The sequence below is a fragment of the Nothobranchius furzeri genome, chromosome 17 (assembly GCF_043380555.1).
Source record: "Nothobranchius furzeri strain GRZ-AD chromosome 17, NfurGRZ-RIMD1, whole genome shotgun sequence".
Taxonomy (NCBI): domain Eukaryota; kingdom Metazoa; phylum Chordata; class Actinopteri; order Cyprinodontiformes; family Nothobranchiidae; genus Nothobranchius; species Nothobranchius furzeri.
The window spans coordinates 51396538-51409469 of record NC_091757.1 but is presented as its reverse complement, the minus strand read 5'-3'; the positions used below and the strand labels follow the sequence as shown (position 1 = coordinate 51409469).

General features: G+C 41.4%; 1 protein-coding gene across 1 annotated transcript in view; it reads right to left on the bottom strand.

Annotated features, from left to right (window-relative positions):
• Nucleotides 1-8925, bottom strand: part of ipo11 (importin 11) — a 215357-nt gene extending 206432 nt beyond the window's left edge. The window contains exons 1-2 of the mRNA XM_015972857.3: nucleotides 8796-8925; nucleotides 3122-3271 (exon numbers count right to left, since the gene is read on the bottom strand). Of these exons, the coding sequence (XP_015828343.3) occupies nucleotides 3122-3259 (138 nt within the window). The 5' untranslated portion in view covers nucleotides 3260-3271; nucleotides 8796-8925. The remainder of the gene's footprint in view (nucleotides 1-3121; nucleotides 3272-8795) is intronic.
• Between the last annotated feature and the right edge of the window lie 4007 nt (nucleotides 8926-12932).

The window sequence follows — 12932 nt, the reverse complement described above, 5'->3', positions numbered from 1 at the left end:
AAATTAAGATTTCTTGCTGCGATTACAAGTTAATGTGTAAAACTGTTTGAATGAATCGTTGCATGAAGGAGGACATAAATCTGACTTTGTTAAACTGATTAGAAAATAATCCCCTCCAATTAAAAACCAACCGTTTAAAGAGACACTCAGCTCTCTTTCTGCTTCCTGTAACAGAATGAAATGACTGTTTCCCTCTCCTCTGACACAGAACTAGTCTGCATGAGATTGGTCTCAAGGTCTCATGCATTTGCTTCTAACCTGCTTCTTTTCAGCTCAACAGAAGAATGAAGAATGAACTCTTTTCTTTTAATTAATCAAAAAACTCTATTTTAATAAAGCTAATCAAACAAAGTGTTAGTCAATAATAAGATGTGACCAATCTGTGAAATCAAAATATTACTTTATTATAATCCTATAGAATATAATAAGTAATATGACTTTAAATGTTTCACTAGGACTGATCTCACGTAGCGATAAAAGACATGACACATTGCTTTACTGATCCAATCAGAATCTGCCAGATCTGACAGAGGCGTGGTTTTGGTGGTGCTTGGTAAACTTGTCATCTTTTCATTCGACCATAAACCAAAACATCCGAAGTATAAAACTATGCCCACGTCATCTTTAACGCCAGTTCAAAGCGTTCTAGAGAAGTTGTCGGAGTGGCCAATCCGTAACTCTCCTCTTCAGCCAAAAGAACCAACGACAAGCTGGATAAAATCTGTTGCTGTTCCACCTGCTGCAATGGTTCCTTTCAGAATAAAAGCTGAACCATCATGACCCTGGTGGGTCTCACCAGACACCAACAAACTGTTGTGACCCGGAAGTATCTCAAAGACTGGTCTGGTCGGCAACAACTGCTTTTCCTACCGGCGTCGGTTCCAGAAAAGGTCAAGCTGGACCTCGACATTCCTGATCTAACGGGGACTTCCTGAAGGGTATGTAGACCGACAAATGGCGTTGAATGTGTTTATGAATCTCCTAACCAAAGCTTAGTGCAAAGACATCACCTTCACATCACCTTCATTTCCCATCAGAACTAATCGCTTCTTCGGATTTGCTGGTTCTGAGCAACATTCCACATCACACCATTCTCTGTCTCATCCACCTTAGTTACAACATACATTTAGTGTTAAAGTCAGTCTACTTTAATTTGTCTTAATAAATTTTTTAACTTTTAAACTTGACTCTCTCTCTTCTGTCGTCTCTGAGTGAATACGAAGCTGTTATCTAATCCCTGCAATAAAAAGTTCCAATCATCTGGTTTAAAATAACCTCACAGATCCATAAGGTGGATTTCATATTTGCTATGGAATCAGTGGGGATGGGGAGCTGCTGACGTCAACTGAGGCTATAGTCGGACGGTGGAAGGAATACTTTGAGGAGCTCCTCAATCCCACCAATGCGCATTCCGAGGAGGAACCAGAGCTGGGAGGCCTGGGGATGGACTGTCCGATCTCGGGGGCAGAAGTTGCTGAGGTAGTCAAACAACTACACAGCGGCGGAGCCCCGGGGGCGGATGAGGTTCGTCCTGGGTATCTCAAGGCTATGGATGTTGTAGGACTGTCATGGTTGACACGTCTCTACAACATTGCGTGGTCATCGGGGGCAGTTCCTAGGGAGTGGCAGACCGGGGTGGTGGTCCCCATCTTTAAGAAGGGTGACCTGAGGGTGTGTTCCAACTATAGGGGGATCACACTCCTCAGCCTCCCTGGAAAGGTCTACTCCAAGGTACTGGAGAAGAGGGTCCGATCGATAGTTGAATCTCAGATAGAGGAGGAGCAATGTGGTTTTCGTCCTGGCCGTGGAACTGTGGACCAGCTCTATACCCTTGCAAGGGTGATGGAGGGGGCATGGGAGTTTGCCCAACCAATCCACATGTGCTTTGTGGATTTGGAGAAGGCTTATGACCGTGTCCCCAGGGGCACCCTGTGGGGGACGCTCCAGGAGTATGGGGTGGGTGGCTTTCTGTTAAGGGCCATTCAGTCCCTTTACCAGAGGAGCGTGAGTTTGGTACGCATAGCCGGTAGTAAGTCGGACCTGTTCCCAGTGAGGGTTGGACTCCGCCAGGGCTGCCCTTTGTCACCGTTTCTGTTCATCACTTTTATGGACAGAATTTCTAGACGCAGCCGTGGTGTGGAGTGTGTCGAGTTTGGTGGCAGGAGAATCTCGTCTCTGCTTTTTGCGGATGATGTGGTCCTCCTAGCTTCATCCAGCTCTGACCTTCAGCTCTTGCTGGGTAGGTTCGCGGCCGAATGTGAAGCGGCTGGGATGAGGATCAGCACCTCCAAATCTGAGACCATGGTTCTCGACCGGAAAAGGGTGGCTTGCCACCTCCGGGTCGGGGGAGAGGTCCTACCTCAAGTGGAGGAGTTTAAGTATCTCGGGGTCTTGTTCACGAGTGAGGGTAGGAGGGATCGGGAGATCGACAGGCGGATTGGTTCGGCGTCTGCAGTGATGCGGACGCTGAGCCGATCTGTCGTGGGGAAGAGGGAGCTGAGCCAGAAAGCCAGGCTCTCGATTTACCGGTCGATCTACGTCCCAATCCTCACCTATGGTCATGAGCTTTGGGTAATGACCGAAAGAACGAGATCGCGGATACAAGCGGCCGAAATGAGTTTCCTCCGTAGGGTGGCCGGGCTCAGCCTTAGAGATAGGGTGAGGAGCTCGGACATTCGGGAGGGACTCGGAGTAGAACCGCTGCTCCTCCGGATCGAAAGGAGCCAGTTGAGGTGGTTTGGGCATCTGGTCAGGATGCCTCCTGGACGCCTCCCTGGGGAGGTGTTTCGGGCATGTCCTGCCGGCAGAAGGCCCCCGGGTCGACCCAGGACACGTTGGAGAAGTTACATCTCCAATCTGGTCCGGGAACGCCTTGGGGTCCTGCCGGAGGAGCTGGTGGACAAGGCCGGGGAGAGGACGGCCTGGAGCTCCCTAGTTGGGATGCTGCCCCCGCGACCCGGACCCGGATAAGCGGAGGAAGACGAGACGAGACGAGACGAGGCTATGGAATCCTACGTCTTATGGCTTATTAAATAACATGTAATTTAAATCATTACATTCCTAAAGGATCATGCTAGAGGAGGTATCGCAGATTTATTTGACTCTGACGATCGTGACTCACAAGTAGGACTGAGTAGAAGCCAGGCTGGGTCTCCCACTGCCTGAGCTGCTCCTCTGCAGGCTTCAGCACAGCCGTGTCCTGACTGGTAGCTTGGGTCAGGGTCTGCAGCACCACAGAGCTGGCACTGTCCATATCCATATCTGGATATATCTACAGAGAAAAGGAAGAGAGAGAACAAGAATCAGGGAAAATTCTACTTATTTAAGGAAACTTCAGGTATGCTTGGAAGGAAAATAAAAAAGATCGTCAGTTCACGGCGAAACCTAAATAATTAAGCATCACAAGAAAGTCGAGGGAGTCGGTTTATATCCTCAGAAACCATCCTGAGAGGAGTGGACTTAAAAAAAGCCCATTTTTCTATTTAATTGTTATTTTGTTTTCTGCCAGTTGCATCATAGTTGAGGGCTCATGTCACATCCGTGTTTATTAAGATTTGTTGTTGGGAATCATCTGTTTTCCATCGTCCAGTGAAACCTCCCACCTAAAGATCCATCCATCCATTTTCTGAAACCGCTTTGTCCACGCAGGGTCGGGGCTGGTGCCTATCTCCAGCGGTCAACGGGCAATCAGGCGGTGTACACCCTGGACAGAGAGCCAGTCCATCGCAGGGCAACACAGACACACAGGACAAACAATCATGCGCACACACACTCACCTAAGGACAATTTAGACAGACCAATCAACGTAACAGTCATGTTTTTGGACTGTGGGAGGAAGCCGGAGTACCCGGAGAGAACCCACGCATGCACAGGGAGAACATGCAAACTCCATGCAGAAAGATCCCAGGCCGGGAAACGAACCCAGGACCTTCTTGCTGCAAGGCAACAGCTCTAACCACTGCACCACTGCGCAGCCATCCTCAGAAACATTGGCTTTTACTTTATCTAACTATTATTTCAACACTGTTTTGTTATAGCTCAAGCGATGCTGAAACTAATGCCAAACACAAGATGAAACATGCTCTTATAAAATAAAAAATAAATCACACTTAATAGAAAAAACTGGAGTCATCTCAAACCTGCAAATAGCTCTTTCATGCTCCAGATGTTGTTCAACCACCCAAGTTTCACACAATCAAATGTGTATTTGTCATTCTAAATGGCAACTCAACTAATTTACCCATAAAAGACATTTCCAGGAGTGAAAATATGGTGTAAACCATTCTTTAACAGCTCACACTCACATTTAAGTAAAAGGATAAACGAACTTAGAGGAAATCCCTTCGGCTTTACTGAATTTACAAGTTTATAGAGTAATATCTAAAAATACCTGTTTCTTATAGGTTCACTGGATTTAAAATATCCTGCCTTAATCACTTTGAGTAAACAAACTCATAAAATGAGCAACTGAATGGTAGAACGATGGAAGTGACTCAAATGGAGAAGAAAGAAAACATGAAACAATGCTGCCATCTACAGCTCAGACACAAATATTCAGCACTACAGGAAACCAGAGTTCTCCTGGAACTGCATTCATTTTCAACATCACAATTATTTGGCAACGATGTGGCTCCAGCTGCCGCCTGATGAGTGAAGATCATGAATAACTTAGCCAAATAACTTCTTGTTGCCGCTATCTATTCTAAATGAGTGACCAGAAGAGTTTAAACCAACAATGATTCGATTGAAATGCAGCTTCAACCTGTAACACAATGTCAATTGTGTTACAGGTTGAAGCTGCATTTTTATCATTTTTATCATGGCTTTTTATCATTTTGATAGGATCAGCAAGCTTTTTCGTGTCATCCCTTCCAGACGTGACATACTTTGATATAAGATTAGAATCTTTTAACTGTCAACACGTTTTCCACGTCCCTCTGACTCGAGCTGGAATGCAGCAGATACTTAACTCATTCACTGCCATTGACGACTAAAGTCGTCATTTTAGATGCAACCGTTCACTGCCAATGACGACTACAGTCATTGGCATTTTTTTACTGTTTGAGCATCGGAACGAACCCCCGCGCTGAGAGAACAAACATCTCAGCCCTGAAGCCGATCTTCATCCGCACATGTCACATGATCAGGAAGCAGACCATCCAGGGTCTGAAATTAACACTCGCCACTCGCCAAATGCGAGCAAATTGCTCCATTTGGCGAGCAAATTTTTTAGCTCTATCTGCCACATGGCAAGTAAATGTTTGCACCAAATAAGTTATGTTTATCAGTCATCTTCCATGGATTTCTGATACTCCTCCCGCCTGCAAGCAACGTACACAAACGTACGCGAAACGTGAACGCCGCATCCAACGTCATTTCCACCTATCCCATTCGGTTTATCAAGTTAGCGGTTAGCTTCGTGTTAAAACTAGCGGTGAAATGTGGTGGTTTTTAACTGGAGTCAGCCAGCCTTCCAAAAGAAAACTCGTTGAACTGGAAGAATAACCACCAGGACCAGTGGCAACCAGAAGATGTTGTGAAAGTGGCGAACCGGAGATGGCGGAGTCGTGAGACAATACATTATGATGGCCACGTAGCGTTGCTGCCTTTCACAGACAACTGGCCCTCGGCATTCTTCAAATATCCAAAATATGCCCGTACTTCCCACTTTGTCTTCTTTGAGGGATAATAAATGTCCTGAGTGCTGTCGTCTCCTCCTGCCATTATTTCAGCTTTAGCTTAAAGAAAGTTTTGGTCGTAAACAACAAAGTGCGCATGTGCCGCCGGCAACTTCCAGATGATATGGTGGCTGGTAAGGGTCACCGCGCCTACACCGCAGCCACGGTAATCCACCGAGATAATATATGTTTTAAAAAACAAGACGGTTATTATTATTGTCAACTTTTTTACCGGGGTTTACCACTACACCGGTTACCGTGACAACCCTAGCCCTGACACACTTTCAGATATTCTCATGGTGCAGCTGTGTTCTCCAGGGATCAAGGACTATGACCCAAATGAGGCTGTAATGCTTTGGCACAAAGACGGTGTCAGAAGCAGGAGGCCATACTTCATGGACAGAGAAAACAAGGAGTCTGACTAGATTTCAATGAAAGAGTTCATAAAAACATCTCTAAAAATAAATAAATAGTACAAATGACAAAAGAGTTGTTTTTCTTATTAATTGATGTTTTAATTATTTTGTCACTCTGTTTGGAATCAACATAATAGATAGATAGGTAGATCTAAATCATTTAGAATTTTGGCCGGTAAAAAATATGCTTGGCCGGTAGATTTTCATCATCTACCGGCCAACTTGGCCGGTGAGTAAAAAATTTAATTTCGGACCCTGAGACCATCCATGTATTAGGAGATCGTTTTGGGCCGTTCCTGTAAAAAAAGTGAGGCGCGAACTGGAAAAGCGTCTGCCGATCACAATTCAACAACGGATTATGAAAGAACGGATAACGCTCGAAACACACGGATTCTTCCTGATGTAAGAGGTGAGTCCCCGCTTTGTTTTGGTTGTTTTGGCGTCGACATAATCCTAGCGCGCAACATTCTGTGACTCTTAAAAAAACAGTAAAAACTGTGAGAAACGCTGGCAGTGAACGAGTTAAGATGTACACCGATCAGTCAGCAACACATAAAAAATACCCAATGTTCAGGCTCGGCATTGAATCAAGAGACAGATAAAAGAGCACAGCGTGGATCGTCTTTGTTTGCTACACTGCTGGCTAACCTCAGTTTGTGTACTTCATGTGAATGTCACCATGAGACAAATCGGTTACAGACAGCTAAATCAAATAGCGCAACAGCAGAGAGAAAAGGGCTCTATAATAAGAGATCGGCTAACCAGCTCAACTTAACTCATTTTAAAGAAACCTGTAGAGTTTTAACATTGTGTGCCATTCAAGTAACACTAAAGAGTTTTTAACACCTTAAGCTGTTGCTTTAAAACTGGTTTTAGTCCTTCTTGAGCCATAAACTTAAGAAGCTTGACATGGGACAGTCCTCTGCACTTAATAGTTTTGTGGTATGGTAGGAAAACTGGTGGGAGGCTTACTGTGTCAGTAGCTCTTATAAAGGCTAGCAGTTAACTTTTGCAATTCTCAGAAAGTTAATAAAAAGCACAAAAAGAAGATTTTTTTCTTTTTTGTTGATGTTTGTTTTTTGCATCATGGCAGAACCTGGACGTAAAAGTAAGAGAGTAATGTCTTTGAAGGTGAAGCAAATAGCAAAAGCCAAAGTGAGCAACAGTATGGCCTACACTTGTTTCAAAATTAGACCGATGGTGACCTGGCTTTGTTGCTACTGGACTTGTAAGGATTCAGAATAATACTTTTTTTGCCAAACAGTGTGGAACTTTTAAATTTGTGGCTTATTTTAATATCAGTTGGCTCATGTTAGCTCGCTGCTAGCGCTTGCTTCCGCAGGCTGCTGCAGGATTGTTATGACTATTGTACTTAAAACCAGTTGGGCAGGTGAGCAAGAAACTTATTTTATGTTACTTTAAAAAGGTCAGTAAACTCCAGGTTGTGAATGATGTTAAAAGATGAAGCATTCATTTGATTGTTGGAGAAAACATTTAGATTTTTATGTTTTATTTGGATTAATGGATCACATAAAAGGTGGAAAATTAAGCCTAATCTTTCAACATATTGAGACTACTTAACAAAATGTAAGTATCTTCAAGTATTGGTGAGTTTCTTTATACAACAGCTTCACACATAATTTCACTTGTCAAGCTACAAGAAAATGCTTCATGTGTGAAAAATTTGTTGCAAAGCAGTGATCCCAATGTGGAGCTGAAACAAAACACATTTCAATGTTATGTGCAGAAATGTAGAATCCCAGTCAAAAATGGAACACTTTGTATGCATTCCTTGATACAAACAAAATTAACTCCCACTTTGCATTTAGGGAACTTGTAAATCCCATTAAATGTATATTTGAGTGGTATAAGCCAGTGATTCCAAATCAAAATTGTATTGTACAAGTAGAAGAAAGAAAGAATAAAGTATTTCTGCTACAGCACCTCTCAAGATGAAAAGTCATGAGGTGCTTCACAAGAATAAAATTAAAAATGAAAATAAAACATGATTAAAAACATTAAATTTTTTTAAAAAGAGGTAAAAAAATGAACATTTTAGATAAGAGAATGATACAAAATCTCATAGAAAACAAAAAAGCCCAAATGTCCTTGTTAGCAGCAACATATGCTGCAGTTAACAATCAGTCAGATAAAATCCTGCTTTTATTTATATTTCTGCTTTTTTGGAACAATGTCTTTATAGCAAATTTCTTTTATATATATATATATATATATATATATATATATATATATATGTGTGTGTGTGTGTGTGTGTGTGTATGTGTGTGTGTGTGTGTGTGTGTGTGTGTGTGTTTTTTTACTAGAGACGAATTCTTTAGCAGAACCAGAAAACTGTGAAAATTAATTACAAAACAAGCTAACAAAACGAGTCAAAACAAGCTCGCATAAGTTAATAAAGACGCAGCCGATTCTCCTTGATTAGCTCTGTAATGCTTGATTTTAACAATAACTTGCTTTATTCTCACGTGACTCACAGCACTGATGCTAACCCTTAGCTGATAAAACGGGGGGGTACAGAGATTTATCTCGTAAATGTCATCAAACATCATAGCTAACATTAAGCTAGCAGCGAAACTGAACTTCTTCAACATGAACCCGATAAAGGCCGATAACGTATGTGTTTTGGAATCGCAACACTTCTGATAACGAAGCATTAAAAAGCAACTAAAAACAGACTCACCCGGTAGATAACAAGTAGAAAACGAAATCAGTGTTTGTAACAGCGGCTGCTGTGGAACTTCTGCCAGTGAAAACGTAACAAGAGATGGAAACACACGCTGGTTAGAATGGCGCGGGTGGCAATGTCGGCGCGAGCTGATGACGTAAAAGGTTCAGAGACTCGTGCAGAGACAGAAAAAAACAACACACCCTGCGCTGTCGGTCTATTTGGTCCACATTTGTTGCATATATCTGCTGGGACAATACGTGGTTAAATAATTGACACAAAACATGAATTTAATATTTAATATATAGTAACATATCGTTTTAAATGAGTAGTTTATTTTAATTTATTTATTTATTTATTTGAACAACTTCTTGGGAAGAATGGATTTTACACATAGCTTCAGATTAAGACTAAATTACTTGATTGAGGTGAACTCAGTTTAATTTGTTCCGCTACAGTTCATTTGAAAGCGTGTGATCTAATTCAAACTACACTTTATTCTCACATTAGTTCTAATCTGACCTTTTTTGTCCCCCTGTAACCAAAGTTGTTTCTGTTACAATGTGTTTTTGACGTTCTGAATGCAGGTAGTGCAGGTGGAAAAAGTCAGTGCAGGTCCAGGTAAGATTTATTTTATTTTTATTTTTTGAAACTTTTATTTGAACATAAGACAAAATATTTTTTTAAAATCAATGAGCAAAGGCGGTGTATTTTAATTGGATACTTAGCAACTTTTTCATATTTTTAAATAATTATCTTGAGCCAGTATGTGCTAAAACCCTTTACAGGGTTAATGAAAGGCCACTCAGCATCTATCGCCCCCTGTTGCCAGAATATTCCACTTGCAACTTCAGATTGGTGGGGCTCTGTTGGAACTTGAAAAAATTTGAACTGACATACCTGGTGCTGCAGATCATGAATGCAACTGGTTCGTTTAATTTAGTGATGAATTGCTCCTGCAGACTCTAAGGAAGGCTGGGGAGACGTTTCAACTTTAGATTAAGGAGATAGGTTTTGTGTTTCGATGCTACAAACTGACACTTTTTGTAAATTCCATCGACTTAATTTCACTTTTAAAATATCACTGTGTGTGTCTCCTATAAGATATATTTAACTGAAGATTTTTATTGTAACAAACAACGATTTATACAGGAAAATCATGAAGATTAACAAGGTTGCCCAACCATTCGCATCCCACAGTAAATTTTGTGACATATCGAAACAATGTCGTAATCAAAGCTAAAAAAGGTCTACCAAAATATTAGCTTGAGTGATCTTTTATTTTGGTGGAGACTTCTGTTTTGGCTGGTCAGTGTAGAAACACTGCTATTAAACTCAGTTCAGAAGAAATCCCTGGATGTACCGTAATTTCCGGACTATAGAGCGCACCTCAATATAAGCCGCACCGGGCTAAAAGCCGCAGATATCCACTGAATTGAAAACGTAGTTTAACTGAACGTAACTGAACTGATCAGTGTCAAACAAAACAGAAAAGTTGTAGATTAGTTTATTCATCGTCCTCCTGCGCACTGAAAACACTGAAGTCATCTTCTTCAGTGTCGGAGTTGAACAGCCTCAGACGAGCTTCGTCACACACCTTTTCTGTGGCGATGTCAGTGTCGCTCTCCGTGTTGCTGTCATCATCCCGGGATGAAGCTGGGAAAACAAGCAGCGCCGTTTTACTGTGAAAAAAATCCTCCTGGGCGCTTTCCGTAGCGCTCCTTTAACCATTCCTTCATTAGACTTTCCAGCATCCATCCTTTCTGGTTGACTAAAGCCACACCTCATTATAAGCCGCATGGTTCAAAGCGTGTGAAAAAAGTAGTGGCTTATAGTCCGGAAAATACGGTACATTAAAAACAAGTCTTGACCTGTTTGACCCTAACGCCCCCCCAATTGTGGGCCTCTACAGTATCATGTCCCAAACATCTACAACTGTCCACATTCTCCAAACACAACTAAAACCACAATCAAACAGCCCAGATGGGAAACAAGGCCATTTTAAATTGTAATAAATTAAGATACAATGATATTTGAACTTTAATTTAGAAGAGCATCTGACCTTCTCTGGTGTCTGCTGGGAAAAAAAACCCCTTGAACAAATTTAGTTGAGGACCCCTGGAATGAATAAAACAACTGACTAAATTTCCTAAATGGAATTTGAACTCACAACCTCCATCCTGTCAGCACTTTATGCACTACGATTAAAATCTGATGTCAGCCTAGATTTGGACAAGTGGGGGGATAGAGGGAGGTGGAGTATACAGTCGGTAAAGACGGCTCTCCCTTGCCCTGCCTCCATCTAAATAGGCTAGGTTATCCAGAGTTATCTCTGTAGTTATGCTGCTATAGGCTTAGACTGCTGGAAGATACACTGACCACTTTTCACACTCTACTGCTTTCTTCTACTATCTGCTCTTTAACTGTATTACTTTCTGCAATTTCAGCTGTTAACTTTATTTTCTCTCTAAGTGTTTTTCTCCCCAGAAGAAGCTACAACGATGTTCTGCTGAGCTGTGGTGGCCTCATGGAGGGGGCCATCGTCTAGCACACTGCTGCTAACCACTTAAACATTCTCTCTCTCCTGATAATAACTTTTTGCTTTCCTTGACGTTGGATGTGCTAATACTAGTTTATCCGTTTAATTATAGATTCACTAGGATAAATACAATAAAATGTATCTCTCACCAAATAGAATATTTACTAAGCTATCACGGTGTAACCATGGACACATTGCTTGGTGTGTGTGTGCGTGTGTGTGTGTGTGCGCTCTGTCTTCTCAATCCCCAGTGAGTCGTGGAGGATGGCTGCTTATACTGAGCCAGGATTCTCTCGAGGTTTCTTCCCATTAAAAGGGAGTTTTCCTCTCCACTGTCGCTATATGCTTGCTTAGTATGAGGACTGCTGTAAAGTCCTTGATGCAATTTGTTGGGTTCCTTATATAGGAAACATTATTTCTGATTGGCTTAATGAACTGACCTGAATTGGAATGTTTATTATGTGAAGTGCCTGAGACGACTCTTGTCGTGATTTGGCGTTTTATAAATAAAATTGAATTGAATTGAACTTTCACACAGGGCTGCTCTTCTAAAATAACATTCAAGTATTATTTTATCTTAATTTATCACAAACCAAAAATTGCTTTGTTTACAATCCAAACTGTTTGGGTTGTAGCTGTAGCTGTGCTCGGGGAATGCTAACAATCACTGACACTTGGGACATGAAACTCCAAAGGCTCCCAATTGGGAGGCTCCAGGCCTATGACCTAAAGGGTTAAAAAGCATGTTTTAATAAGAAGAAGTATTTAATATTCTTAACTGAATGTGAGAGTAAGTAAAAGTAAAAATGTCATCGCTTTGCATTTGTTTTTGTTAATTTGGGCCGGCAATGTTCTATTTCATTTCAAGGTAATCCAGTTAAAATAATAGCATTCATATTAAATATTAGCTTAACCCTTTGATGCATGACGGTCACTACAGTGGACAGGTACTTAAAATTGTTATTTATTTATTTTTGCTATAAGCACAGCTGTTGAAGACTTTATTGCATTTGAGCCCCTCCATTTGGACTTCAGGAAGCCAAGCCAACATATTTCATGTTCAGAAAGCACGCTGTCCACTGAGATGGACATGTAATAAATTGTTTGTAAATTATAAAATTTTACAAGAAATATTTGTTGAAATTTGTTTCATTCACACCTAAAGACGAATGAAATTTTTTTTTAAAAAAATCATGGTTGAAGATTTCATAATTCATGCATCAAAGGGTTAATGTGCATTGTCGAACATTTTTATCCAAACATCTTCACATTTTTCAGTTCACTTCAAACACTTCAATAGATCATTACGACTACAACACGCACCACCAAGCAGTTGATCTGCCAGGTGGAAGTTAATTATGAACTAAAATGTTTGATACTTGAGTCATTGAATGGTTGAAATCGGTCTGAAGGGTTTGAACTTTGGACGTCAACACACTCTTGGCACCAAATAGACCCAATAATGAACGCCAGCTTCAGATGAACACTTGTGAAACTACTCTGACAAGCCTGATGAAGGTCAAACCAAACACCTAAAATTCACCGATGCTTTTAATCCAAACCGTTATGCTTGACTGAACGTATCAGGAGGAGTGACATCGTTTTCCAGGAAT